The sequence below is a fragment of the Mauremys reevesii genome, linkage group 22 (assembly GCF_016161935.1).
Source record: "Mauremys reevesii isolate NIE-2019 linkage group 22, ASM1616193v1, whole genome shotgun sequence".
Classification (NCBI taxonomy): Eukaryota; Metazoa; Chordata; order Testudines; family Geoemydidae; genus Mauremys; species Mauremys reevesii.
Window position 1 is genome coordinate 21,982,476 of NC_052644.1, and position 25,011 is coordinate 22,007,486.

Below are 25,011 nucleotides of genomic sequence, written 5' to 3' on the forward strand. Positions count from 1 at the left end.
TTGTGGACGGGTGTTGCACCGTGACTGTGTCACGTTGTGTCAGGAGCGGGTGACGCCGTGTGTTGCGTTGTGGACGGGTGTTGCACTGTGGCTGTGTGTCACGTTGTGTCGGGAGCGGGTGACGCCGTGTGTGTTGCGTGGGGAAGTGAGTCCTGCTCCTGGCAGGCAGAAGCCGACGTCTGGCTTTGCTGACAGCTCTGCCGCTGTGTGTGTCTGTTCTGCTGCACTGGAGGGGCGGGGGGGGCGGCATGGTCGCGAACCTGGTGCGTGTTCCCCAGGTCTCCGGGGAGGGGAGATACCCGGCAGGATGGGCCCATGGGGGTCCCCAGCTCCTACCCTGGGGGGCTGGGGCAGGAAGGGGGTTATAATCCCCCCACGGGGGGGTTGTCACCAGCTGTTGGGGGAGGGGCCCAGCTTTTACTCCCTGTAATGAACCTCCCCCCACCCAAGGTGTTTAATGGGCGGGTGGGGACAGAGTCGGCCTCATTGCTCCACAAAAACCCACAGTGGGACGTTGGACCCAGTTCCGGGGAGGGCGATTTATGGGAGTTTCTGAGATAGTTTTAAATTAATATGTTGTTTTAGTAAGGGACACCCTCCCCACGCCCCACCCAAACCTAGGGAGTGAACCCAGGAGTCCTGGCTCCCAGCCTCCCCCCCCCCCCCCCGGTCTAACCACTAGACCCCACTCCCCTCCCAGAGCCAGGGAGAGAACCCAGGAGTCCTGACTCCCAGCACCCCCGCTCTAACCACTAGGCCCCGCTCCCCTCAGTGCTGGGATAGAACCCAGGCATCCGAGTTCTGTCTCATTCTTTCTCTCTCCTCCCCACCCCCGGGAGGTCGGGGCACCGAGCCCCCCGCCCACCCCCCCGCGGCGCCCCCCCGGGGCCTGCCCCGCCCCCCCCGGCAGGATGATGTGCGAGGTGATGCCCACCATCACGGAGGACAGCCGCCGGGGCTCGGCCTACGGGCCCGAGGACGCCAACTTCGAGCAGCTGATGGTCAACATGCTGACGGAGCGGGAGCGGCTGCTGGAGACGCTGCGGGACACGCAGGACAGCCTGGGCACGGCCCAGCTCCGGCTCCGCGAGCTGGCCCACGAGAAGGAGTCGCTGCAGAGGCAGCTGAGCATCGCCCTGCCCCAGGTCAGCGCCCGGCGGGGGGCTGCGGGGCGGGAGTGAGGGGCACCGGCGGGGGGCTGCGGGGCGGGAGCGAGGGGCACCGGCAGGGCTGGGCTGGCAGGGGCTGCGGGGCAGGAGTGAGGGGCACCGGCAGGGTTAGGTTGGCAGGGGCTGCGGGGCGGGAGTGAGGGGCACCGGCAGGGCTGGGCTGGCAGGGGCTGCGGGGCGGGAGTGAGGGGCACCGGCAGGGCTGGGCTGGCAGGGGCTGCGGGGCGGGAGCGAGGGGCACCGGCAGGGTTAGGTTGGCAGGGGGCTGCGGGGCAGGAGTGAGGGGCACTGGCAGAGGTTGACTGGTGCAGCGTAGACAGGGCCCCCCCACCCACCAGCTTGCTAAAGGCAGAATCGTGTCTGCACTAGGGCAGAGCTTGGGCGGTAACGCCGCCCTGTCCACCCCGGCCGGGCCAGCGACTCCACAGCTCCGACCCCCCTCACCACTGTCGGGGCCGGGACGTAGGCGGCAGGGTCTAGTGGTTAGCGACCTGGAAGCCTGAAGCGGCCGTTGGACCTGAGGAAGTTTGATCCCTGTGGGGTCACGCCCGTACCCCTCCCCTCGGGGTGGTTTTGGGGGACGCTGTGAGCTCCGGTCTGGCCCCTTCCTGTTGGATCAGCGGCTGGCGTTTGCCTTCTCGGTTCTGGACACCAGCCCCCCCCGGATGACGTGCCCATCCCATCTGGGGGGTGGGCAGGTGGGGGTTGGGCCCTGGGAGGGGAAGGGGTTGATCTGTCTCCGGATTCTCTAGGGAGCCGGTGCCCCGGTTGGAGGGAACGTCCGTCCCTGCGGGGACGGGGACCTGGCGGGCGATGCGGGTCTTGCCTGCCTTTTTATCACCCAGGTTTGGTTTTTCGAGCCGGCCCCTGTGTGCTTGGATGGGTGGGACCCAGTGCCACACTGCTGGGCTGGCGGAGGATGCGGGTAACGCTGGTGAGGGGGCAGCCAGGGAGGACTGGCTGGCGGTGGAGCTGCTCCCGCACTCGGTTCATGGCCCGTGGAGGAGAGGCTGTGACGAATCAGCAGTTTCCTGTAATGGGTGCGTGACACCTAGGCGTGCTTCAGTTTCCCTCCATGCGTTGCGTTGCCCCCCCCTCCCCCCAAGTGGGGTGCAGAAGGGTTAACACAGGGCCGGAGGGGTGTCTCAAACCCAAACCAACAGGGGCCAGCGAGACAGAGACATGCCCCAAGGACCAGCAGGGCGCCCAGCAGCCGGGACCTGGGAACAGAGCTGGAGAACCGGGCCTCGGGGACTGGATGTGCGGCGCCCGTTTCGGAGGCGCCCGGACCTGGCAGACAAAGGCGGGGACAGAGAGGGACCCGGAGGCCGTCCCAGCTTGGCCTGAGCCATCACGGTGCTGGATCACGGGTCAGACTCTGCCCCTCGGTGCCAGCCCGTGGCTGGGCAGGGTCTGCACCTGGGGGACTCACCTTGTTCAGCAAAGGCCACCGGTGCTGCTGTGGATTCCCCCGGGAGCATCGCGCAGGGTCTGTCTGGGCTGCCGGGAGCTGCGGAAAGAGACGGGGGGGCGCTGGAGCCGACGGGCCTGTCCCGGTAGGACTGTGTGGGTCCATGGGGCCCGGCCCACTAAGGGGTCACTCCCAGAGACGGGCGTAGAGCAGGTTAAATAGAAGAAACCCCCTCGGACAGCGGCTCTGGGAAAATTCTGGGGTTTAAGTCCACGAGCAGGTGCCGGCTTGGCCACATCTCACTCCGGGACGGCGGAGATGACACAGCTGACCCGTGGGACGAACGCGGCCCGCCGAAGGGTCGCTGGCTTGCAGCTCCGGCCTGGGGCGGGTTCTCCGAACCTTCGGGGTCGGTGAGACCCTGGGCCGGAGCCGGGCCCCGTCGAGGGCTGTTTTGGTGGCGAGTTGGCTTTGATGGCTTGAAAGCAGGCGCGTTCTTCGAACTCGGCGTAAAGGCCACGGCGAGTTTCTTTTGTCTCTCTCGGACTGTCCCGACGCTCGGGGGGGTCAGAAGAAACGGGACTGGCCTCGCGCTAGGCCGCAGCAGGCTGGGCCGAGCCATCCCGTAACATATCCCCGGGGCAACGTTGGGGAGCGGCCGGGGCGGCCGCTCTGCCAAACGGCATCAGGACCCACTGAAACCGGCCACCGCGGGTCCTCAGCGCCGTTCTCCGTCCGTCACCTGCTCTGAGCCGCACGCGATCCCTCCGCAGGCCTGGCCTGGTGAATATCGGGGCCGTATTCGCTGCGGGTCCCTGCCGGGGCCGTTTCCTCTGCTTCTCCTGGCTTGGCCCCGACACGGCAGCTGGTTCTGTCTCCGCCGGCAGGACGCCGAGGATCCGCGGGAACGCGGCGAGCGTATCGCCCCGACGGGCGACGTTTTCCCGGGGACGGACGTCTCCCGAGGGGTGGGGGACGCCCTGAGCCCAGCCTAACGTCCCGCGCCGGGTGTGAAATCCGGCTTTAGATCTGACCTGTCCACTAGCAAACTCCTTGGCCGCATCAGCCGAGCCTCCGACGGTCCCTTGGGTGCCTGGGTCTGTCTTGCCGGCCTGGCGAGGGTCTGCAGTAGCCGGTCCCATGTGCCCCCATCCCGGCACCCTCCAGGTGACTCCTGATCCCAGGGGTGCGGTCGCTTACCCCGGGTCCATGGCACCTTCCATCTCAATCCGCTTCCGTAGCAAACGAGGTGACGGTTCGTTAAAGGAAGCCGGCGAGTTGTCTCCGGGAGCCAGAGGAGGATGGGTGTGTCGGGGCAGAGCCGGGTTCGAGACCTCGGGATCCCACCCGCCTCGGTCCCTGAACTGTTCCCCGCAGTTATGGGGCTGATTGGATTCCTGGGCCCGGGGGGGGAGGCGGGTTTGGGGGGGATTCCCAGTGGGGGCAGGGCAGGGGGAGGGTCCCTGTGGGCCCAGGATAAAGTGCAGCTGGAATTTTGCCACGTGGTTTTTACCTCTCCGGGGGGGGGTGTCTGTCCCCCCCTTCCTCCCCCCCCCACAGGAGTTTGCCGCGCTGACCAAGGAGCTGAACGCCTGCCGGAGCAGCTGCTGGAGCGGGAGGAGGAGATTTCGGAGCTGAAAGCCGAGCGCAACAACACGCGGGTGAGGTCCTCACCGGGGTCCATCTCCATGTGTCTTTCTGGAGCCGGGGCGGGGTCCGTGTCTGTCCATCTGTGGCTGATTCCGGGGATGGGGAGTGTCTGTCCGTCCGTGCTGCGGCCGGGGGAGGCGTGGGGTCCATCTGTCCGTGCTGCGGCCGGGAGGCGTGGGGGTCCATCTGTCCGTGCTGCGGCCGGGGAGGCGAGGGGGGGTGTCCGTCCGTCCCTGCTGCGGCCGGGGGGGAGGCGTGGAGGGGGGTCCGTCCGTCCCTGCTGCGGCCGGGGGGGAGGCGAGGGGGGGTGTCCGTCCGTCCCTGCTGCGGCGGGGAGGCGTGTGGGGTCCGTCCGTCCCTGCTGCGGCCGGGAGGCGTGGGGTCCGTCCATCCGTGCTGCACCCGGGGCGGTGTCTGTCCATCCGTCCGTCCATCCCTCACCCTCCCCGCAGCTGCTGCTGGAGCACCTGGAGTGCCTGGTGTCGCGGCACGAGCGGTCGCTCCGCATGACGGTGGTGAAGCGCCAGGCCCAGTCCCCGGCGGCGTCTCCAGCGAGGTCGAGGTGCTGAAGGCTCTGAAGTCCCTGTTCGAGCACCACAAGGCGCTGGACGAAAGGTGGGGCAGAGCCTGGCTGGGAGGCTCTGGGGTGTGGGGGCCTGGTTGGAGGGTGGGGCTCTGGGGTGTGGGGAGTTGGTCTCAGGGGGCTGGCTGGGGGCTCAGGGTCTGGGTTGGGGAGAGTTGGTCTCGGGAGTGGGGCTCTGGGTGGCTCTGGGTGTGGGGAGGAACCTGCGGGGTGGGGCTCTGGGGAGGACCTGGTTAGGGGTAGGGAGTTGGCGGGGGCTCTGGGGGTGTGTGGGGACCTGGTTGGGGGTAAGGAGTTGACCTCGGTGGGGGGGGCTGGTTGGGGGGGGGGGCTCTGGGTGTGTGTAGGGAGTTGGGGGGGGCTGGTCTGATCACAGCCCATTCCCCCCCCCCCCTTGGCAGGTCCGGGAGCGGCTGCGAGTGGCCCTGGAACGGGTCGCGGTGCTGGAGGAGGAGCTGGAAATGTCCAACCAAGAGGTACAGGCGCTGGGGGGGGGGGCACCCCCTGCCCAAATCTGAATGAATCGTGGGGGGGCCACTCCCAGCCCAGGGCACTGCTGCGGGGAAGCTCACAGGAGTCCCTCAGGTGGGGGGAGGGGCGTGGCACTGCCGCCGGGGAAGCTCACAGCTCTGACATCTCCCCCTCCCCCCAGTCCCTGTCCTTGCGGGAGCAGCTCGCCCGGCGCCGGTCCGGCCTCCAGGACGTGCCGAAGGAGGGCGACACGCCGACCTGTGTGAGAGCGGCTGGGGGGGCGATCGGGCTGAGAAGGGGAAGGTGGGGGGGCTGGGACACATTGGGGAGTATTGGGGTCTGGGGCTGGATGGGGAGCTCTCGGGAACTGGAGCTCAGTGGGGGCCTTGGGGACTGAAGATATTGGGTGGGGCAACTCTCTGGGAGCTGGGGATACTCGCGGCCTCGGGGTGGGGGCACTCTGGGGGGCCGGTTCTCAGTGGGAGCTGTGGGGGTGCCGGGGATATTGGTGGGCTCTGGGGCTGGGCGGGGGCACTCTGGGGGTGGGGTTCAATGGGAGCTGCGGGGTTACCGGGGATATTGGGGGCTCTGGGGCTGGGTGGGGGCACTCTGGGGTTGGGGTTCAGTGGGAGCTGTGGGGGTGCCAGGGTTATTGGTGGGCTCTGGGGCTGGGTGGGGTACTCTGGGGGCTGGGGCTCAGTGGGAGCTGTGGGGTGCTGGGGATATTGGAGGGCTCTGGGGCTGGGTGGGGGCACTCTGGGGTTGGGGTTCAGTGGGAGCTGTGGGGTGCCAGGGTTATTGGTGGGCTCTGGGGCTGGGTGGGGGCACTCTGGGGGGGTTGGGGTTCAGTGGGAGCTGCGGGGGTTACCGGGGATATTGGGGGCTCTGTGGCTGGGTGGGGGCACTCTGGGGGGCTGGTTCTCAGTGGGAGCTGGGGGGGTGCCGGGGATATTGGGGGGCTCTGGGGTTCTTTGGGGAGCCCCGTGTCCCTGACGTCTCCCCCCTGCCCCAGGCGGCGGCGAACGGGGCAGGGCCCCCCGAGGCGCGGGCGGGGCGGGCGCCGGAGCCGGAGGAGCTGCTCGAGCGCCAGCGGGAGGAGCTGGCTCAGCTGCGGGAGCGGCTCCGGCTCCTGTGCCGGCAGCTGGCGGAGCTGGAGGAGGAGCTGGCGGGCGCCCGGCGCGACCTGGCCAAGGCGCAGGAGGGCAGCGCCAAGCTGCAGCGCGACCTCAAGGAGGTGAGGGCCCCCCCCCGGGCCTGGCCCCCCCCGAACCTCTCCCCCGGGCCTGAGGCCCCTGAACCCTCCCAGGCCCAAGAGCCCCCAGGTTCCTCCCCATGGCAGGGAGCCTGTGCACCCCTCCCCCAAGCCCGGGTCCCCTCAAGTCGCTGGACCCCCCAGAGCCACCCTGGGGCATCGGGGCCGGGAGGCGGTGGCTGGTCCCGGCAGGGGAGGGGGGCGTATGTCAGCCCCGCCCCCACCGGCCTGCCCCTGCCCCAGGCGCTGGCGCAGCGGGAGGACATGGAGGAGCGAATCACCACGCTGGAGAAACGGTACCTGAGCGCCCAGCGCGAGGCCACGTCCCTGCACGACGCCAACGACAAGCTGGAGAGCGAGCTGGCCTGCAAGGAGTCGCTGTACCGCCAGGTCAGAGCCCCCCCGGGACCCCCCCGTGCCCTGCAAGGGGTCACTGTACCGCCGGGTCAGAGCCCCCCCGGGACCCCCCCATACCCCGCAAGGGGTCACTGTACCGCCAGGTCAGAGCCCCAGGACCCCATGCCCTGCGGTCAGAGCCCCCGGACCCCCCATGCCCCGCAAGGGGTCGCTGTACCGCCGGGTCAGAGCCCCCCCCGGGACCCCCCCGTGCCCCGCAAGGGGTCGCTGTACCGCCAGGTCAGAGCCCCCCCGAGACCCCCCCCATGCCCTGCAAGGGGTCACTGTATCGCCAGGTCAGAGCCCCGGGACCCCATACCCCGCAAGGGGTCACTGTACCGCCGGGTCAGAGCCCCCCCGGGACCCCCCCGTGCCCAGCAAGGGGTCCCTGTACCGCCAGGTCAGAGCCCCAGGACCCCATGCCCTGCAAGGTCACTGTACCGCCAGGTCAGAGCCCCCGGGACCCCCCATGCCCTGCAGGTCGCTGTACCGCCAGGTCAGAGCCCCCGGACCTCCCCATGCCCTGCAAGTCGCTGTACCGCCAGGTCAGAGCCCCCAGGACCCCCATGCCCTGCAAGGGGTCGCTGTACCGCCAGGTCAGAGCCCCCGGGACCCCGTGCCCTGCAAGGGTCACTGTACCGCCGGGTCAGAGCTCCCCCCGGGACCCCCCCGTGCCCCGCAAGGGGTCGCTGTACCGCCAGGTCAGAGCCCCCCCGGGACCCCCCCGTGCCCTGCAAGGGGTCACTGTACCGCCAGGTCAGAGCCCCCCCCGGGACCCCCGTGCCCTGCAAGGGTCACTGTACCGCCAGGTCAGAGCCCCCCCCGGGACCCCCCCCATGCCCTGCAAGGGGTCCCTGTACCGCCAGGTCAGAGCCCCCCCCGGGACCCCCCCGTGCCCTGCAAGGGTCACTGTACCGCCAGGTCAGAGCCCCCGGGACCCCATGCCCTGCAAGGTCACTGTACCGCCAGGTCAGAGCCCCCGGAACCCCATGCCCTGCAAGGGGTCACTGTACCGCCAGGTCAGAGCCCCCGAGACCCCATGCCCTGCAAGGGGTCACTGTGCCGCCAGGTCAGAGCCCCCGGCACCCCACGTACCCGCAAGGGGTCGCTGTACCGCCAGGTCAGAGCCCCAGGACCCCACGTGCCCCGCAAGGCGTCGCTGTACCCCCCCACAGCCCCCCCACCGCGTGGAGATGGGGTGGGGAGGCTGTGGGGGGGCTCTGACTCTCAGTGCCCCCCCCCAGAGCGAGGAGAAGGGGTGGGGAGGCTGTGGGGGGGCTCTGACTCTCAGTGCCCCCCCCCAGAGCGAGGAGAAGGGGTGGGGGGGCTGTGGGGGGGTCTCTGACTCTCGGTGCCCCCCCAGAGCGAGGAGAAGGGGTGGGGTCTCTGACTCTCAGTGCCCCAGAGCGAGGAGAAGGGGTGGGGGCTGTGGGGGTCTCTGACTCTCAGTGCCCGAGCGAGGAGACGGGGTGGGGGCTGTGGGGGTCTCTGACTCTCGGTGCCCCAGAGCGAGGAGAAGGGGTGGGGCTGTGGGGTCTCTGACTCTCAGTGCCCCAGAGCGAGAGAAGGGGTGGGGGCTGTGGGGGTCTCTGACTCTCAGTGCCCCCCCCCAGAGCGAGGAGAAGGGGTGGGGGGGCTGTGGGGGGGTCTCTGACTCTCGGTGCCCCCCCAGAGCGAGGAGAAGGGGGTGGGGGGGCTGTGGGGGGGTCTCTGACTCTCGGTGCCCCCCCAGAGCGAGGAGAAGGGGCGCCAGCTGCAGGAGTGGCTGGAGGATGCCAAGGCCAAGCTCCAGCAAACGCTGCAAAGGGCCGAGACGCTGCCCGAGATCGAAGCCCAACTGGCCCAGCGCGTGGCCGCCCTCAGCAAGGTTGGGGGGCAGTGGCGGGGGAGGGGGCACGCGGCCCTGGGGGGTCATGGCAGTGTTGGGGGGCCAGGAGGGTGGGGGCTGTGGCGGGAGGGGGCACGTGGCCCTGGGGTCATGGCAGGGTTGGGGGCCAGGAGGGTGGGGGCTGTGGCGGGGAGGGGCACGCAGCCCTGGGGTCATGGCAGTGTTGGGGGTCAGGAGGGTGGGGCGGCGGGGAGGGCACGTGGCCCTGGGGGGTCATGGCAGGGTTGGGGGGGCCAGGAGGGTGGGGGGCTGTGGTGGGAGGGTGGTGAGCCCACCCCTCGTTGGGTAGGGTGGGGGCCCAGACGACAGCTCCTCCTCCCCCCCCCGGCTGGTGGGGGCTGCGTGGCTGACACCCGTCCCCCCCGTCCCCCCCCCAGGCTGAGGAGCGCCACGGGAATTTCGAGGAACGACTGCGCCAGCTGGAGGCGCAGCTGGAGGAGAAGAACCAGGAGCTGCAGCGGGTGAGGAGGGGGCCGGGGGGGGTGTCGCAGGACTCCTGGGTTCTCGGCCCGGCTCTGCTGCCCCCCCCCCATCCCTGGGGGTTTGGAGGGGACGGGGTGCGGGGGAGGAGTTCCCCTCCCTGAGTGACTTGGGTGGGGGTGTGGGGGGGGTAAGAAGGGGGGACCTCTGGGGATTGGTCCCCAAGTGGGGGAGACATACCTGGGGGTGCTCTGTGTCCACGGGGAGGGTTGTCTGACAATGGGGCAGGTGCTGGGGGCTTTGGAATATGGGGTGGGGCCGGGGCACAGGGGTGGTGGGGATGCAGAGGGTGTAGTGGGGCTCTGGGGATGGGGCCGCAAGGGGGTTTGAGGGGGGCTCTGGGCGATGGGAGGGGGACCCCCATGACCCCCCCACCCCACCCCCAGGCGCGGCAGCGGGAGAAGATGAACGACGAACACAACAAGCGGCTCTCGGAGACGGTCGACAAGCTGCTGTCGGAGTCCAACGAGCGGCTGCAGCTGCACCTCAAGGAGCGAATGGGGGCTCTGGAGGAGACGGTGGGGCTGTGGGTCGGGAGTGAGGGGCACCGGCAGGGCCGGGGAGGGATCTGGGGACTATGGGTCAGGAGTGAGGGGCACCGGCAGGGCTGGGGATCTGGGGACTATGGGTCAGGAGTGAGGGACACTGGCAGGGCCGGGGGGGATCTGGGGACTATGGGTCAGGAGTGAGGGATACTGGCAGGGCGGGGGGGGGATCTGGGGACTATGGGTCAGGAGTGAGGGACACTGGCAGGGCCGGGGGGATCTGGGGGCTGCGGGTCAGGAGTGAGGGACACTGGCAGGGCCGGGGATCTGGGGGCTGCGGGTCAGGAGTGAGGGATACTGGCAGGGCAGCGGGGATCTGGGGGCTGCGGGTCGGGAGTGAGGGGCACCGGCAGGGCGGGGGGGGATCTGGGGGCTGCATTGGGGTCTGTGGTCTCACCCCATCTGCCCCCCAGAACACGCTGAGCGAGGAAATCGCCGACATGAAGAAGCGGCAGGACGAGCTGCTCGTGAACAAGGTGCGGGGTGGGGACGGAGCTCGGGGCGGGGGCTGGGCAGATTTTTCTGTACTGGTGGGGGGCAGGGGGATGCTTGCCATGTAGGCAGAGTGGGGATCCCAGGCTGTGGGGCTCGGGGTGGGGGGGGGCTCTGCTGCACTGACACCCCCCCCACACATCCCCTCAGGATCAGCTGCTGGCGGAGATGGAACGGATGCAGATGGAAATCGACCAGCTGCGGGGCCGACCCGTCTCCTCCTACTCCAGGTAACGGGTTGATACCGTGCCCCCCCCAGGTCCTGGTCCCCGGCAGACCCGGGGCAGGGGGTTACTGACAGGGATAAAGTGGAGGAGGGGGGTGGGAGGGAAGGGAGGGGTTCTGGGGGGGGGTGTCCCCAGGGAGGGTTGGTTTCTTGGGGGGGGGGGGCAGGGTGGATGATTTAGAAAAGAAACCAAATCCAGGCTTATCCTTGTAAAAACCAGCACCGGTTGGAACCATTGAAACGAACGAAAGGGAAGTTTGTGGCCGACTTTGGCCGGACGCCAGAGCGCAGTTCGGAGAGGGTTTAAAGCCGCCTGGGGGAGAAAATTCCCCTCGGTTCAGTTTCTTTGGCTAGGTCCCTCCAGTGCCCAGCTCAGCCTAAGTTAGGAAACCGATGCGGGGTTGGAAAAGCAAGAGAGCTGGTTTTCCTCTTCCGGTCGCTGCCTGAAAACCCGGCGAGGGAATGAGATCCACTCGCTCCAAATGCGGGACCTTCAATTCCCGGGTCGTGGCTTACTAATTAATAAGGGTTCGATTCAGCTGGTTTCACAAGCAAAACGGGTCTTGGCAAACTTCATTATGAATGTGTCCGGTACGGTTTTATTTTGCTAATTTAAAAAAAAAATGAAAATGTTGGTTTGGTGCATTTTAAATTGAAATTTACTTTCAAATCAAAGCTTGACACAAAGCGCAAGTTTAAAAAAAAAAATCTAGTCAAGAAGGAACGCGTCGTTCACCATTCTCTAAGGTCGGATGAGACGGAAAAATGATGACTCTGAATAAATCTGTGTAATTGCTTAAAGAACCTGCCTAGCTGCAGCTCGGGCCGTTTTGTTTAAAGATTTTCCGGGAATTGATTTGTGTTGGCTACAAAAATTAAAAAAACGGGTGCGGTTTTCTGGGTAAATGTCAGGGATAGTATGGGGGAGCGAAGGCAGCCCAAAGAGAGACTCCTGGGGGAATTCTGCGCCAAAAAATTAAAAATTCTGCGCACAATACAGTTGAACCCTGTTATGTCGCCGGCCCAGGGGTTTGCCAAAAATAGTTATCCACCTCCCCACCCCTGAACTCCGGTGCCTGCACATGGCTGGATCTATGCGGGCCGGGCGGGCGGGGACCGGGTATGCGGGCCGGGCGGGTGGGGGAGGATGCGGCAGGAGCGGGCAGGATTTATCTCGACCTCGGTTAGTGGCAAAAGCTCTTCTGTGCTCGAGATATTAGGGTTCGGCGAGATTAAAGAATCCACATAACCGATGAGAAACCGATAAGACAAAGAGGGAGTTTGGCGGTTCCACTACTAAAACGTCGACTTAATAGGATTGGCAAGTTAACCGAGGTCGAGATAAATGGGTTTGACTGTAGTTTAAAATTCTGCAAAGTTTATTTGTCAAAATAACGCAATATAATCACATCCGTTTCAATTATTTGTGGTCGTTTATTTCAACATCCCTGTCAGCAAGTACGTCTGTATTACAAAAAAGATTCAGAAAATGTTTTTTGACAAATAGATTCCTTACTAGGCGTATTAATACAAAACTCTGAGCAATAATTCATTGAAGCTACAATACAGACCCGTATTTCCCGCACCCCCGAGAAGCAGTGCGAGGGCCGGGGGGAGTCGGGTAACGGAGGAGCTGAGGGAGAGGGGAGTAAATGGCCTGGGTGTGAACAGTATGGAACAAGTTATTTTGGGGGGCGGGATTGTTCGGGAGCTTCCCCAAGCAGACCCTGGCTGGCCCCAAGCCTCTCCCATTCAGTCAGACACATGTGTCCCTCCACCTCCACTCAGACATCCACTGCCCCCATCCCCATGTGGCCCTGCACCCCCTCCCCTGCCCCTATGTAGCCCTGCGTCTCCCTCCCCCCTGTGGCCCTGCGCCTCCCGTCCCGTTCAGCCCCTGCCCCAGTCTGTCCTCTCCCACTAGCCCTTATGAGCCCCTGTCAGACAACGTGGGGCTGCTGGAGGGTCAGTCTCCCCATAGCCCCTGTCTCCTGACCTGGCCCGACAGGCAGTGCGAAGAAGGCTCTGCCGGCTCTTTCTCTTCCCTAGCTGGCCGGGAGCTGCTGCTTTGTTCTATCGCCACAGCACCCTCTGGTGGCCAACAGGCAGAACCGCAACAACTTTTCAGCCGAAGCTTTTTTTTTTCTTTTTTTTTTTTTTGGCACAAAAAAATTAAAACTCTGCGCAATTCATTCAGTCTACGCACGTGCAATGGCACAGAATCCCTCTAGGAGTAAAGAGAAAAGCGAAAGCCACGAAGAGCAGTTTTATGCTGTACGGTAGCTGTATATGGGCATTGACCCACCTGTCTCTTCCGCTCCAGCGCCGTACGCTAACGGAGAGTCTCGCGGTTACCGACTTCACTGTTCACGTGACGGCAGCTACTGAATGGAACAAGGCTTTTCCTAACAGAATCAATATTGTCGCACGTGCTCGAGCAGTCGAAAATTCAGGGGGAAATCCGTTAAAATCTCCCTTGAATAATAGATTGGGGAAAACCCTGTGATTTTTCCTTAACCCCTAAGAGACGGGGCCTCGGCTGTCGCTGGGCTTAGCAGGGTGTGGTTTGTAGCTTGTTTGTAAACACCGACTTCACGGTGACCCGAGAGGGAAACTCACCGTGCGGCGACGGAAGGGGAGGGCGGGCGGCCAGCGTGTTGCTTGGGCTGGAGGATCTTCCCACGGCTGGCGTCCGAACCGGTTTTCATTGTCTGCCGCTAATTGTCCGCCCATCTTTTCCCGTCGCCGTGAAAACGGGAATTGATCCAAATTGAAAAAAAAAAAAAAACCCTGATGTTACCCCTCGCAGAAAACTCCCCCCCATCTGCTTCCCAGCCCCCACTGTGTCCCCTGCCCCACCCCCAGCTGGGCGGCTCACGCAGCAGGTGGGGAAACTGAGGCAGGCGCCAGTGTCCCGAATGCTGTACTGTTCCCACAGGTCCCTGCCGGGCAGCGCCCTGGAGCTGCGCTACTCCCAGGCCCCCGCCCTGCCCGCGGACCCCTACGCCGGCACCCCCCGCAGGCACAAGAAGGGGCGCTGGGCCGTAAAGGATGAAGCCACTAAGGTGATGGGGTGGGGTGGGGGACTGGCTGGGAGGGGCAGGTTTCTGGCTGCTACTAACTGTGTCCTTTATCTCCCCTGCCCCGGATTTGCCCCCACCCCCGGTGAGTACTCAGCCATCTCTTGCTATCGGGATGGGGGGCAGGGCTGGAGGGGTGCTGGGGGGCAGGCTGAGATCGCCCCCCACCCCTGGTGGCCCCCAGGAATTGGGGGGGCCCTGTGCTGCAGGGGGGCGGGGCAATGGTGGGGGGGCGGCTGTGGGGGGAACTGTGCTGGGGGGGCAGTTTTGGGGTCTGCCCCACATCTCACCCTCCCCTCCCCGCAGGCCCCCCAGGAGTGGGAGCGGGCGCAGCAGGCAGGGGGGCTGGCCCAGCCCTTCGAGGGGGGGCTGGACGGGTCGGACGAGGAGGAGCGCGACCCCCTCTTTGGCTCGGCCGACCTGCTCTCGCCCAGCGGGCAGACGGACGTGCAGACGCTGGCCATCATGCTGCAGGAGCAGCTCGAGGCCATCAACAAGGAGATCAAGTGAGACCCCCCTTGGGACCCCCTGAACCCCCTATCGCCCTAGGGGACCCCCTGAACCCGCAGCCCCTGTGAGTCACCACCTCAGGGACCCCCTCTGAACCCCCCGGGACCCTCACATCACCCTGGAGATCCCCTCTGAACCCCCCAGGAACCACCTAACGCCCCAGGGTCCTCCTCTGCACCCCCTGGGGGACCCCTCAGCAGCTTCTCCATCCCCCATAACCAGCCCACAGCCGAGGGATCCCCTGGGCCCCCCCCTCACGGCTGTCCCTGCCCCCCAGGCTGATCCAGGAGGAGAAGGAGTGCACGGAGCTGCGCGCCGAGGAGATCGAGAGCCGGGTCAGCGGCTCGGCGCTGGACGGGTCCCTGGGCCGGTACCGGGCTGGCGCCTCCATCCCCCCGTCCGTCACCAGCTCCACCCTGGCCAGCCCCTCACCCCCCAGCAGCGGGCACTCCACCCCCCGCCTGGCGCCCCACAGCCCCGCCCGCGAGGGAGACAGGATGGTGAGTATCGGTCCCCCCCGCCCTGGCACTGCCAGTTCCCCCCACCGTGGAGTGTCCTGCCCCCCCAGGCCCCCCCGCCCTGGCACTGCCAGTTCCCCACCGTGGAGTGTCCTGCCCCCAGGCCCCACCAGCTCCGCCCCCATGGGGTGTTCTCCCCCAGGCGCTGCCAGCCAGCCGGGGTGTCCTGCCCCAGGCGCTGCCAGCTCCCTTCCCAGCGGTGTCCTCCCCAGGCGCCGCCAGCTCCCGCCCCCCCCATGGGGTGTTGTCCTCTCCCCCAGGCGCTGCCAGCTCCCGCTTCCTAGTGGGGTGTCCTGCCCCGCCCCATGGGGTGTTGTCCTCCCGGCGCTGCCAGCTCCCCATGGGGTGTTGTCCTCCCGCCCTGGCACTGCCAGTTCCCCACCGTGGAGTGTCCTGTCCCAGGCCCTCCCACCCTGGCACTGCCAGTTCCCCACCGTGGAGTGTTCTGCCCCAGGCGCCACCAGCTCCGCCCCATGGGGTGTTGTCCTCCCAGGTGCTGCCAGCTCCCCCAGCGGTGTCTGCCCCCAGGCGCCGCCAGCTCCCGCCCCATGGTGTTGTCCTCCCCAGGCGCTGCCAGCTCCCGCTTCCTAGTGGGGTGTCCTGCCCCCCCCGGCGCCGCCAGCTCCCGGCCCCCCCCAATGGGGTGTTGCCCGCCCCCTCCCAGAGCGGGGTGTGTCCCCCCCAGCGCTGGGAACTTCCCTACCGCAGGGCCCCCCCACGCGGCGAGCTTCTCCCTCCCCAGCCGCGTTCCCACCGCGGACGGGACCCCTGTGCTGCGTGCTTCCCTGAGGCAGTGCCCTGTGCTTCCCCCCTGCCCCCCCAGAACCACGTGCCAAAGGAGGAGGGGCGTGGGGCGGAGGAGAAGGCCCTGGTGCCCTGTGAGACGCCACCCCCCGCGACCCCCCGCACTGCCCGGCTGGAGCGGGTGAGCCAGGCCCTGGCGCTGCAGGCCGGAGCCCTGGAGGACGGCCGGGACCTGAGGGCAGGGTGAGCCGGGGGGTGGGGGGGAGACACGGTTGGGGGCAGCAGGCTGGGGTGGGGAGTGACCCAGTGGGGAAGGGGGTGGGCAGTGGGCAGGAGGATGGGGATGTGGGGAGCTGGGATGGGAAATTGGGGGCAGTGACCGGGAGGGGGAGTTATGGGGCAGCAGGCCGGGGGCAGCGACCCAGGGAAGGGAGGGTTAGGCAGCAGGTCCGGGAGTCGGGAGGGGGTCCTGCGATGGGAAGTCGGGGAGCAGCGACCCAGGGGGACGGGCGACAGGTTTGGGGGTGAATCAGGGGGGTTCTGTCATTTGCCCAGGGCGGGGCTGCAGGGTTGGGGTGGGTGAATATTGGGAGGAGGCCACGTTAGCCTGTATCATTTCCCCACCCCAGGCTGGGCTCCGAGGGCACCAACAGCAGCCAGGACTCGCTGCACAAATCCACCAAGAAGAAAAGCATCAAGTCGTCCATCGGGCGCCTCTTCGGGAAGAAGGAGAAGGGGCGGCTGGGCCCCCCAGGCCGGGACTCGCCCTCCCTGCGTAGGTGCCCCCCCCATGGGCCTCAGGATCCCCTCCCACACCCTGCTGCGACCCACTCCCCTCCCAGAGCCAGGGAGAGAACCCAGGAGTCCTGGCACTCAGCCCCCCCCGCTCTAACCACTAGACCCCACTCTCCTCCCAGAGCCGGGGAGAGAACCCAGGAGTCCTGGCTCTCAGCCCCCCCCCCCCCGCTCTAACCACTAGACCCCACTCCCCTCCCAGAGCCGCGGAGAGAACCCAGGCATCCGGGCTCCCTGGCTGGGTGCTGCGGGGAGGGGGGCTGGCCGGCAACGGGAGTGTGGGGGGAGACTCTCACCTGTTCTCCTCCCCCCCCCCCCCCAGCCGGGACCCCGTCGGACGAGACGTCCCCCGCGGACCCCCTGGGTCTCTCCAAGCTGGCTGGGCCGGTGGACAAGGACCGACGGAATAAGAAGAAGTGAGTGGGGGGAGGGGCAGGGGGCTATGGGCGGGGGATGGTGGGCAGGGTGGGGGGTCCCCTCAGTCTAACCCCCCCACTCCCGCCCCCTAGGCACGAGCTGCTGGAGGAGGCCTGTCGCCAGGGCCTGCCCTTCGCCGCCTGGGACGGACCCACCGTCGTGTCCTGGCTGGAGGTGACGGCATCGCGAGGGGGCCGGGGGACCCAGGCATCGAGGGGATGGGGGTTGGAACCCAGGCATCTGGGAAAGAAGTGGGGGGGGGGTGCGCGAGGTTGGAACCCAGGCATCTGGGGAAGTGGAGGGCTGCGAGGTTGGAACCCAGGCATCCGGGGAGAAGTGGGGCAGGGGCTGCAAGGTTGGAACCCAGGGGGGGGGAAGTGGAGGGCTGCGAGGTTGGAACCCAGGCGTCCGGGGAGTGGAGGAAGTGGAGGGCTGCGAGGTTGGAACCCAGGCGTCCGGGAGAAGTGGAGAGGCTGAGGTTGGAACCCAGGCGTCCGGGGGAGAAGTGGAGGGGAGGCTGCGAGGTTGGAACCCAGGCGTCCGGGGGGAAGTGGAGGGGGGGGGGCTGCGAGGTTGGAACCCAGGCGTCCGGGGGGCTGAATGGGGGGGCTCCAGGCACCCCCCAGGCGCCCTAACCCCCCTGCCCCGGCAGCTGTGGGTGGGGATGCCGGCCTGGTACGTGGCCGCCTGCCGGGCCAATGTGAAGAGCGGGGCCATCATGGCCAACCTGTCGGACACGGAGATCCAGCGGGAGATCGGCATCAGCAACCCGCTGCACCGGCTCAAGCTGCGCCTGGCCATCCAGGAGATGGTGTCGCTCACCAGCCCCTCGGCGCCCGCCAGCACCGCACGTACGGCCCCCAGTCCCCAGCACCCGTGCACGTACGGCCCCCGTCCCCCAGCACCGTGCACGGTACGGCCCCCAGTCCCCTACCAGCACGACGGCCCCCAGTCCCCGCCAGCACCCGTGGGCCCCCAGTCCCCGCCAGCACCCGGCCCCCGTCCCCAGCACCCGTGCACGGCCCCCAGCACCTGTGCGGTACGGCCCCCAGTCCCTCCCGCCAGCACCGGCCCCCGTCCCCCCAGCACCCGTGGGCCCCCAGTCCCTCCGCCAGCACCCATACGGTACGGCCCCCAGTCCCTCCCGCCAGCACCCATACGGCCCCCAGTCCTCCCGCCAGCACCGTACGGCCCCCGTCCCTCCCCAGCACCCGTGGTACGGCCCCCGTCCCTCCCCAGCACCCGTACGGTACGGCCCCCGTCCCCAGCACCCGTGACGGTACGGCCCCCAGTCCCTCCGCCAGCACCCGTGGTACGGCCCCCAGTCCCCGCCAGCACCATGGCCCCCGTCCCCAGCACCCGTGCGGCCCCACGTCCCAGCACCCGTGGGCCCCCAGTCCCTCCCGCCAGCACCCCCCCAGTCTCCCCACCAGCACCCGGCCCCCGTCCCCAGCACCGGCCCCCAGCACCCGCATGGTACGGCCCCCAGTCCCCAGCACCGCCCCCAGTCCCCACCAGCACCTGTACGGCCCCCAGTCCCCACCAGCACCGTGCAGTACGGCCCCCAGTCCCCACCAGCACCCGTGCGGTGGCCCCCAGTCTCCCCACCAGCACCCGTGCAGTGCGGCCCCCAGTCCCCACCAGCACCCGTGCAGTACGGCCCCCAGTCCCCACCAGCACCCGTGCAGTGGCCCCCCGTCCCTCCCAGCACCCGTACGGCCCCCGTGCCCCCAGCACCCGGTACGGCCCCCAGTCCCCACCAGCACCACGGCCCCCAGTCCCCAGCACCTGGCCCCAGTCCCCAGCACCCGTGCGGTACGGCCCCCAGTCCCCAGCACCCGTGCACGGTACGGCCCCCAGTCCCTCCGCCAGCACCCGGTACGGCCCCCAGTCCCTCCCGCCAGCACCCGTGCACGGCCCCAGTCCCCGCCAGCACCGTGCGGTACGGCCCCCAGTCCCCGCCAGCACCGTGCGGTACGGCCCCCAGTCCCCGCCAGCACCCGTGCAGTACGGCCCCCAGTCCCCGCCAGCAACTGCACGGTATGGCCCCTGGGGTCCCCTGCCAGCACCCGCATGGTATTGCCCCTGGAATCCATCCCGGTCCCCACCAGCACCCGCATGGTACGACCCCTTCGGTCCCTGCGCCAGCACCACGTGCACGGCCCCCAGTCCCCACCAGCACCCGCATGGTACGACCCCTCTGGTCCCCGCCAGCACCTGTGCACGCCCCTGGTGCTTCCCACCAGCATCCACATGGTATGGCCCCTGGTCACCCCTGATCCCCTGCCAGCATCTGCATGGTACGGCCCCCCTGGTCCCCCCGCCAGCTCCCAAACGGTACGGCCCCCCTGGGGTCCCCCCCCGGCCCCCTGCCAGCACCTGCATGGTACGGCCCTGCCAGGGTCCGTCCCTGGCTCCCTGCTTCCACCCACCAACACCCGCATGGTACAGCCCGAGGGCCCCCTCAGGGCCCCCCCGGCGCCCTCTGCCGCACAGTACGTCCCCAGCCCCCCTTGGGTCCCCCCTGGCTCCCCAGTCCCCCTTAAGTCCCCACAGTGCCTGCCCCACTTGACTCCTACCTGGTACGGCCCCCCCCATGGCCCCACAGCCCTGGTGCCCCTGCCCCGCTCCCCCCGGCGCCTGAGAGGCTGGGACAGGTCCCCTCCTAAAGCGATGTAATGGTGAAATCTCTGTCTCTCTCCCCCCGCCCCCGTGTCCTGCGCCCTCGTGCCCCCCCCAGTCCACAAGCAACGTGTGGATGACGCACGAGGAGGTGGAGTCGCTCACGGCCACAACCAAGCTGGTGAGTGAGAGTCGTGCACGGGGAGGGGGGGGGAACACGGAGACGGGGGAGGGGCGTTGCACTAACCACTCTCTCCACCTTCCTTCCCGCTGCGCCCGCCCAGGAGAGCAAGGAGATCAGCTGGGAGCAGGTAGGGGGGCGGGGCTGCTAGGCAGGAGTATGGACTGTGAGGGCGTGGCCTAGGCATGGGGTGGGCGTGGCCTAGGCAGCGGTGGGCGTGGCCATAGGTTTACCACGCTTTAAATCTGCCCTGCGTTTCCTGTCGCCCCTTGTTATGGATCAGGCCAGTTCTGGTGCGAACGTTTCCTTGGGGGGGGTGGGGGGAGAAGTGCAATTGCTCACCCCGTCGCCCTGACCTCCCGTTCTTTTATATACGTCTCGCACGTCTCCTCGCTCTCGTGCGAGGATGCTACACACACGCACACCCCCGCGCGCACGGGGTGGGCAGACAGCTGCTGTATTTTTGACCTGGGTGGGGGCGGGGCAGGAGGAGGGCGGGGCCAGGGCATGGACATGTGAGGATGTAACCCAGTGCTAGGCGTAGCACCCCCCCCACACACACACACACAGAGAGAGAGCGGGATGGACTGTCCCACTCTCCCTGTGTTGGAGGGGGTGGGGGGGAGAGGGGGAGGGATGGACTGTTCTACTATCCCTGTTTAGGGGGGAGGAAGGAGGGATGGATTGTCCCATTGCGGGAGGAGGGGGACTATCCCTCTGTCCCTGTTGGGGTGGGGGGAGGAGGGATGGGCTGTCCCACTGGCCCTGTTTCACGGGGGTGGTTTTTTGTGGCAGTACATCGGTCCTCCCTGCAATCTGTGTTGGTAGCTGAGACTGTTGCAGTGCATTGTGTGCATTGGATTATTCCCTCTGTGGTGGTGGTGGGGGCACAGGGGTCAGAGGGTGTATGGCAGGAGTCGGGTGGGGAAGGGGCGACTGTGGGTTGCTGGGCAGCAGGGTCAGAAGTGAGGGATGTTCGGAGATTGGAGGGAGTGGAGGGGAAAGGTGGGAGTTGTGCCAGGGTTACAGCGTAGGGGTGAGAGGTTAGAGGTCATAGGGCAGGTTGCAGTCTGAGTAAGGGGTTGCAGGTCATAGGATGGGGAGGTCACGGGGTGGGCAAAAGGTCAGGGGTTGCGGGGCAGGTGAGAGGTCAAAATGGGGTCAGGAGTCACAGGGCACTGATGTCACGGGGTGGGTGAGAGGTGGGGTAGGGAGATCACACTGAGGGGACAGGGATCAGAGGACAGCAGGGTGGTGGGGCAGGGGGTAATGGGGCAGGGAGGTCACGAGGTCAGGGGTTAAAGGGCAGGGGGAGTTTGGGTGTCTCAGGGTGAGCGAGGGACGGGGCAGTGGGGTCATGTGGCAGGTAAGAGGTCGTGGTGTGGGGAGGTCACAGTGTGGGTCAGGAGTCAGGGCAGCGGAGTCACGAGGGCAGAGCGGGATGGACAAAGGTCACGGGCCGGGTCAAAGGGCAGCGGGGTCACGGGCTGGGTCAAAGGGCAGCGGGGTCACGGGCCGGGTCAAAGGGCAGCGGGGTGAGCGAGGGGTCAGGCATTGACGTTCCCATCGTGCCCCTCCTCCCCGGCAGATCCTGGCCTACGGCGACATGAACCACGAGTGGGTGGGGAACGACTGGCTGCCCAGCCTGGGCCTGCCCCAGTATCGCAGCTACTTCATGGAGTCGCTGGTGGACGCCCGCATGCTCGACCACCTCAACAAGAAGGAGCTGCGGGGCCAGCTCAAGATGGTCGACAGCTTCCACCGGTGAGAGATGGGGGCTCCCCGGACTCCCCGCTGTTCCCCGTCCCCCCGTTTCCACCGGTGAGACGCCCCACCCGGCTGCTCCCCACCCCGCTCCACCGGGACAGACAGGCCTCCCCACCCCTCCCCACTGCCCCCTCGCTGCCCCTGCTCCCCTTCACCCCGCTTCCACCAGTGAGAGTAGGGGCCCCCTGGGCCCTCCCCCCCGCTGCTCCCCTCCCCCCCGAACCCAGCTCTCAGTAGCTGCATGGGGATTGCAGGGAAGGGGGGATCCCCACCTCCCAACTCCCCTTTTCTGTCTCCCAGGGTGAGTCTCCACTACGGGATCATGTGCTTGAAACGCCTCAACTACGACCGCAAGGAGCTGGAGCAGCGACGGGAGGAAAGTCAGAACCAGATCAAAGGTACTGAGCCCCCCCCCCCCCCCGGACAGCAGGGGGCTGAGGGTCGGGAGTGAGGGGCACTGCGGGGGGGAGCCCAGGGCTGGGCTGGCAGGGGGCTGCGGGTCGGGAGTGAGGGGCACCGGCACAGCTGGGGGGAGCCCAGGCAGGAGTGAAAGAGTCCTGAGGGGGCGTGGCCTCAGCCGGAAGGGGCGGGGCCTCTCAAGATTTAAAGGCACTGGGGCAGGGCTGTGGCTGGGAGCCCCAGGGCCTTTAAATCAACCTGGGGCTACCAGCTGCAGAGGTGGCTGGGAGCCCCCAGGGCTCAGGGGCATATTAAAGGGCCCGGGGCCCCAGCCGCCGTGGAGCTCCGGGCCCTTTAAATCCCCCCTGAGGAGCCGCAGGCGGGATTCAAAGGGCTCTGGGCTGCCGGCTGCGGCAGGGAGCCCAGAGCCCTTTAAATCCCCGCCGCGGAAGCCGGTGCGGTCCGGCACGGCTACTGGCTCTTGCTGGTACGCTGGGCCGGACCGGACCAGCTTTCACCTCTGAGCCCAGGGCTGGGCTAGCAGGGGCTGCGGGTCGGGAGTGAGGGGCACCAGCAGGGCTGGGGGGAGGGGCTGGGCTAGCAGGGGCTGCGGGTCGGGAGTGAGGGGCACCGGCAGGGCTGGGGGGAGGGGCTGGGCTAGCAGGGGCTGCGGGTCGGGAGTGAGGGGCCCCGTGTGACCCTGCCTCCCCCCCCCCAGACGTGATGGTCTGGTCCAACGAGCGGGTGATGTGCTGGGTGCAGCTGATCGGGCTGAAGGAATTCGCCAACAACCTGGCGGAGAGCGGGGTGCACGGGGCGCTGCTGGCCCTGGACGACGCCTTCGACTGCAGCGACCTGGCCCTGCTCCTGCAGATCCCCACGCAGAACACCCAGGTCGGGGGCCTGAGACGGGGAGGGGCTGGGGGCGGAGGTGGGGGGGAGGGGAAGGGGCTGGGGAGCAGAGGGGGGCGGGAGCCGGTGGGGAAGGGAAGGAGGGTGGGGAGTTGGGGCAGGGCAGGAAGGGGGTTGGGGGTTCCGTGTTCGAGGAGCCCAGGCTTTGATCTGGGGCTCACAGGGGTGCAAGGCCTGATAGGGATAGGGGAGGGGGCTGCGATCACACCTGACCTCCCCACCCTTTCTCTCTGGGCTCCAGGCGCGGCAAAACCTGGAGAAGGAATGTGGGTATCTCATCGGTATGGGAACAGCCCGGAGGCTGGATGAGGTCAGAACTCCCCACCCCACCGACTGTGCCCCGCCCCAGAATATTCCTCCCAGGGTGTGCGTCCCCACCTGTCCATGTGCAGCCCCCATCCCTGACCCCACAGAACTGGCCCTCCACACAATTCCCCCCCACCGGGCTACGGGCCCCCCAGGAATCGTCTCCTCCCTCCGCCCAGTCCACGTGTTTCAGGGGTGGAAGGGGGGTGCCCAGCCCCCCCCCAGCTCTGTAACCTCTGACCCCCCAGGACAGCGCCAAGACCTTCAGCCGCTCCCCGTCGTGGCGGAAGATGTTCCGGGAGAAGGACCTGCGGGGGGTGAGCCCTGACTCAGCCGAGATGCTGCCCCCCACCTTCCGCGCCACCGCCATGGCGCCCCCCAGCGTGCAGCTCCGCAAGGTGCAGCCCGAAGGTACGGGTGCGGCACTGCCCTGGGGGCGCTCGCAGCCTCTGGGGGCGCGGGAGGGCCACGGCAGGGGGCACTGCTGTGGGGAAGCTTGTGGCGCTGGGGGGGATGGGGGAGCGTGTCCTGGCTGTTGGCACTGCTGTGGGGAAGCTCACAGCACTGGGGCTGAGGGGGACGTGTCCTGGCTGTTGGCACTGCTGTGGGGAAGCTCGCAATGCTGGCGTAGTTCCACCCTAGAATTTCCGGTGCCTGTGCCCTGATGGTCCCAGCTGTGGGGTCCGGGGGCTGTGGGACCTCTGACCTCTCCTTATACCCCCTCCCCCAGGAAATTCCCTGGCCAGCCAGCGGGGTGATGGCGTCTCGGTGCGAACCTACTCCTGCTAGCCCCGGGTGAGTGCGGCGGAGGGGGGGAGGGGGGCGCTTCTGGGAGTGTCTGTGGGGGGGGGATCCAGTCTTATTCTCTGCTTTCCCCCCCCCAGGTGCCAGGGACCCACGGACGGACACTGCTGCTGGAGGGGGGGGTTCTTCCCTCCCCTCCCCACAATGAGGGGAGGGGCCTGCGTCTGGCCCCTCCCCCCAAAAAACACTCCCGCCCCTGCCTGCAGGGGGGCGTTGCTGCTGCTGTGGGTGGGGGACACCCCCGGCCCTATGGACACTGCGGAGGGACCGGGGGGCCGAGCCCCCCCCGGGAAGGGGGAATCTGGGGCATGACCCCCCCACCTGTCTGTTTGGAGTTTATTTGTTGTTCTGTCAAGGGTGGGGGCAAGAATGTGAATTGGGTTAAAGGCTTCCCCCAGCCTTGTAGCCCCCCCCTTCACACCTGGCTTAGAGCCCCCCAGCCTGAGCCCCCCCATCTCCCCCCCCTGGATTTTTAGCCCCCAATCTGGTATCTCCCCCCCCCCCCCCGGTGGCATCCTGTAGCCCCTCCTCACCCCAGGCCCTCAAAGGGTTAACTCTGTCCTGGGAATCTGCTGCTAAAAGCGGGGGGGCATTTGACACCCCCACCCCATCACCCTGTGGGCTGCTTCCTGCCCCCCCTGGGCTGGGCCACCCCTTGGGGGGGAGCAGCCTGCGACAAAGGCTGCTCTGTGGGGGGGGGGGGATCCTTGAAATCAAACCCTGGAGGGGGGGTGCTGCGGGTGCTAGCCTGGGGGTCCGGTCCCGGGGGTCTCTCGCCTGGTGTGTTCCTGGGCCTGGCGGGGCTGGCCCGGGAGGGGGCCTGGCGGTGGTCTGGGCCGTGGTCTGGCGGGGCTGGCCTGGGGCGGGCCCTGGCCTGGGGCTGGCCCTGGGGGGGCCGGCCTGGGCTCTGTACCATAAGAGTTGTATTTTCTGTGCATATCTGTGGCGTGGCTGCTGGTGGAAATGACTTTTGCTGCCGTTTAACGAACCTTCGTTTAAGGCCCCCCCCAGGTTAATTTAAGGTTATTTTTGGGGCCCTGTTTTTATTTGTGGGGGGGCAGGGGGGGTTTTGCATGAGGGGAAAAAACGGAGGAAAAACTTTACAAAAAAAATGTAAAAAAAAAAATGCTGGGGGGGGGCCTGACAGCCGGTCTGCCCCCCCCCACCCCGCTCCCCCGGGGGCTGGAAAACGTTTAAAAAAAGAAAAATGTTTATGAAAAAAAATGGCTTCATTTGTCCAGCGCCAGGCAAGGGGGCCCAAAACCCAGCGCGCCCCCCCCCCAGAGGTGCCATGTCCCAGTGCTGGGTGGGGGCCCCCAAAACCCAGCCCCCCACCCCCAGCAGGGGCTACGTGTCCATCCGTGCAAGGGATCCAGTCCTGTGCCCCACCCCA

At 67.4% G+C, this 25,011-nt stretch overlaps 1 protein-coding gene across 1 annotated transcript; it reads left to right on the plus strand.

Annotated features, from left to right (window-relative positions):
• Positions 1 to 897: 897 nt before the first annotated feature.
• On the plus strand, positions 898 to 24,343 carry PPFIA3 (PTPRF interacting protein alpha 3). Its single transcript, XM_039510198.1, is given in 31 exon segments — positions 898 to 1,145; positions 4,141 to 4,174; positions 4,177 to 4,241; positions 4,683 to 4,761; positions 4,764 to 4,844; positions 5,213 to 5,289; positions 5,466 to 5,546; positions 6,297 to 6,518; positions 6,780 to 6,926; positions 8,665 to 8,799; positions 9,198 to 9,281; positions 9,687 to 9,818; positions 10,259 to 10,321; positions 10,488 to 10,567; positions 13,502 to 13,628; positions 13,959 to 14,149; positions 14,431 to 14,653; positions 15,495 to 15,658; positions 16,045 to 16,190; positions 16,533 to 16,626; positions 16,720 to 16,801; positions 17,280 to 17,483; positions 19,368 to 19,430; positions 19,534 to 19,560; positions 21,019 to 21,194; positions 21,498 to 21,595; positions 22,315 to 22,490; positions 22,750 to 22,818; positions 23,063 to 23,225; positions 23,545 to 23,609; positions 23,699 to 24,343. Coding segments are annotated over 30 exon segments (3,576 nt in total). The 5' UTR covers positions 898 to 911; the 3' UTR covers positions 23,604 to 23,609; positions 23,699 to 24,343.
• Positions 24,344 to 25,011: the final 668 nt, after the last annotated feature.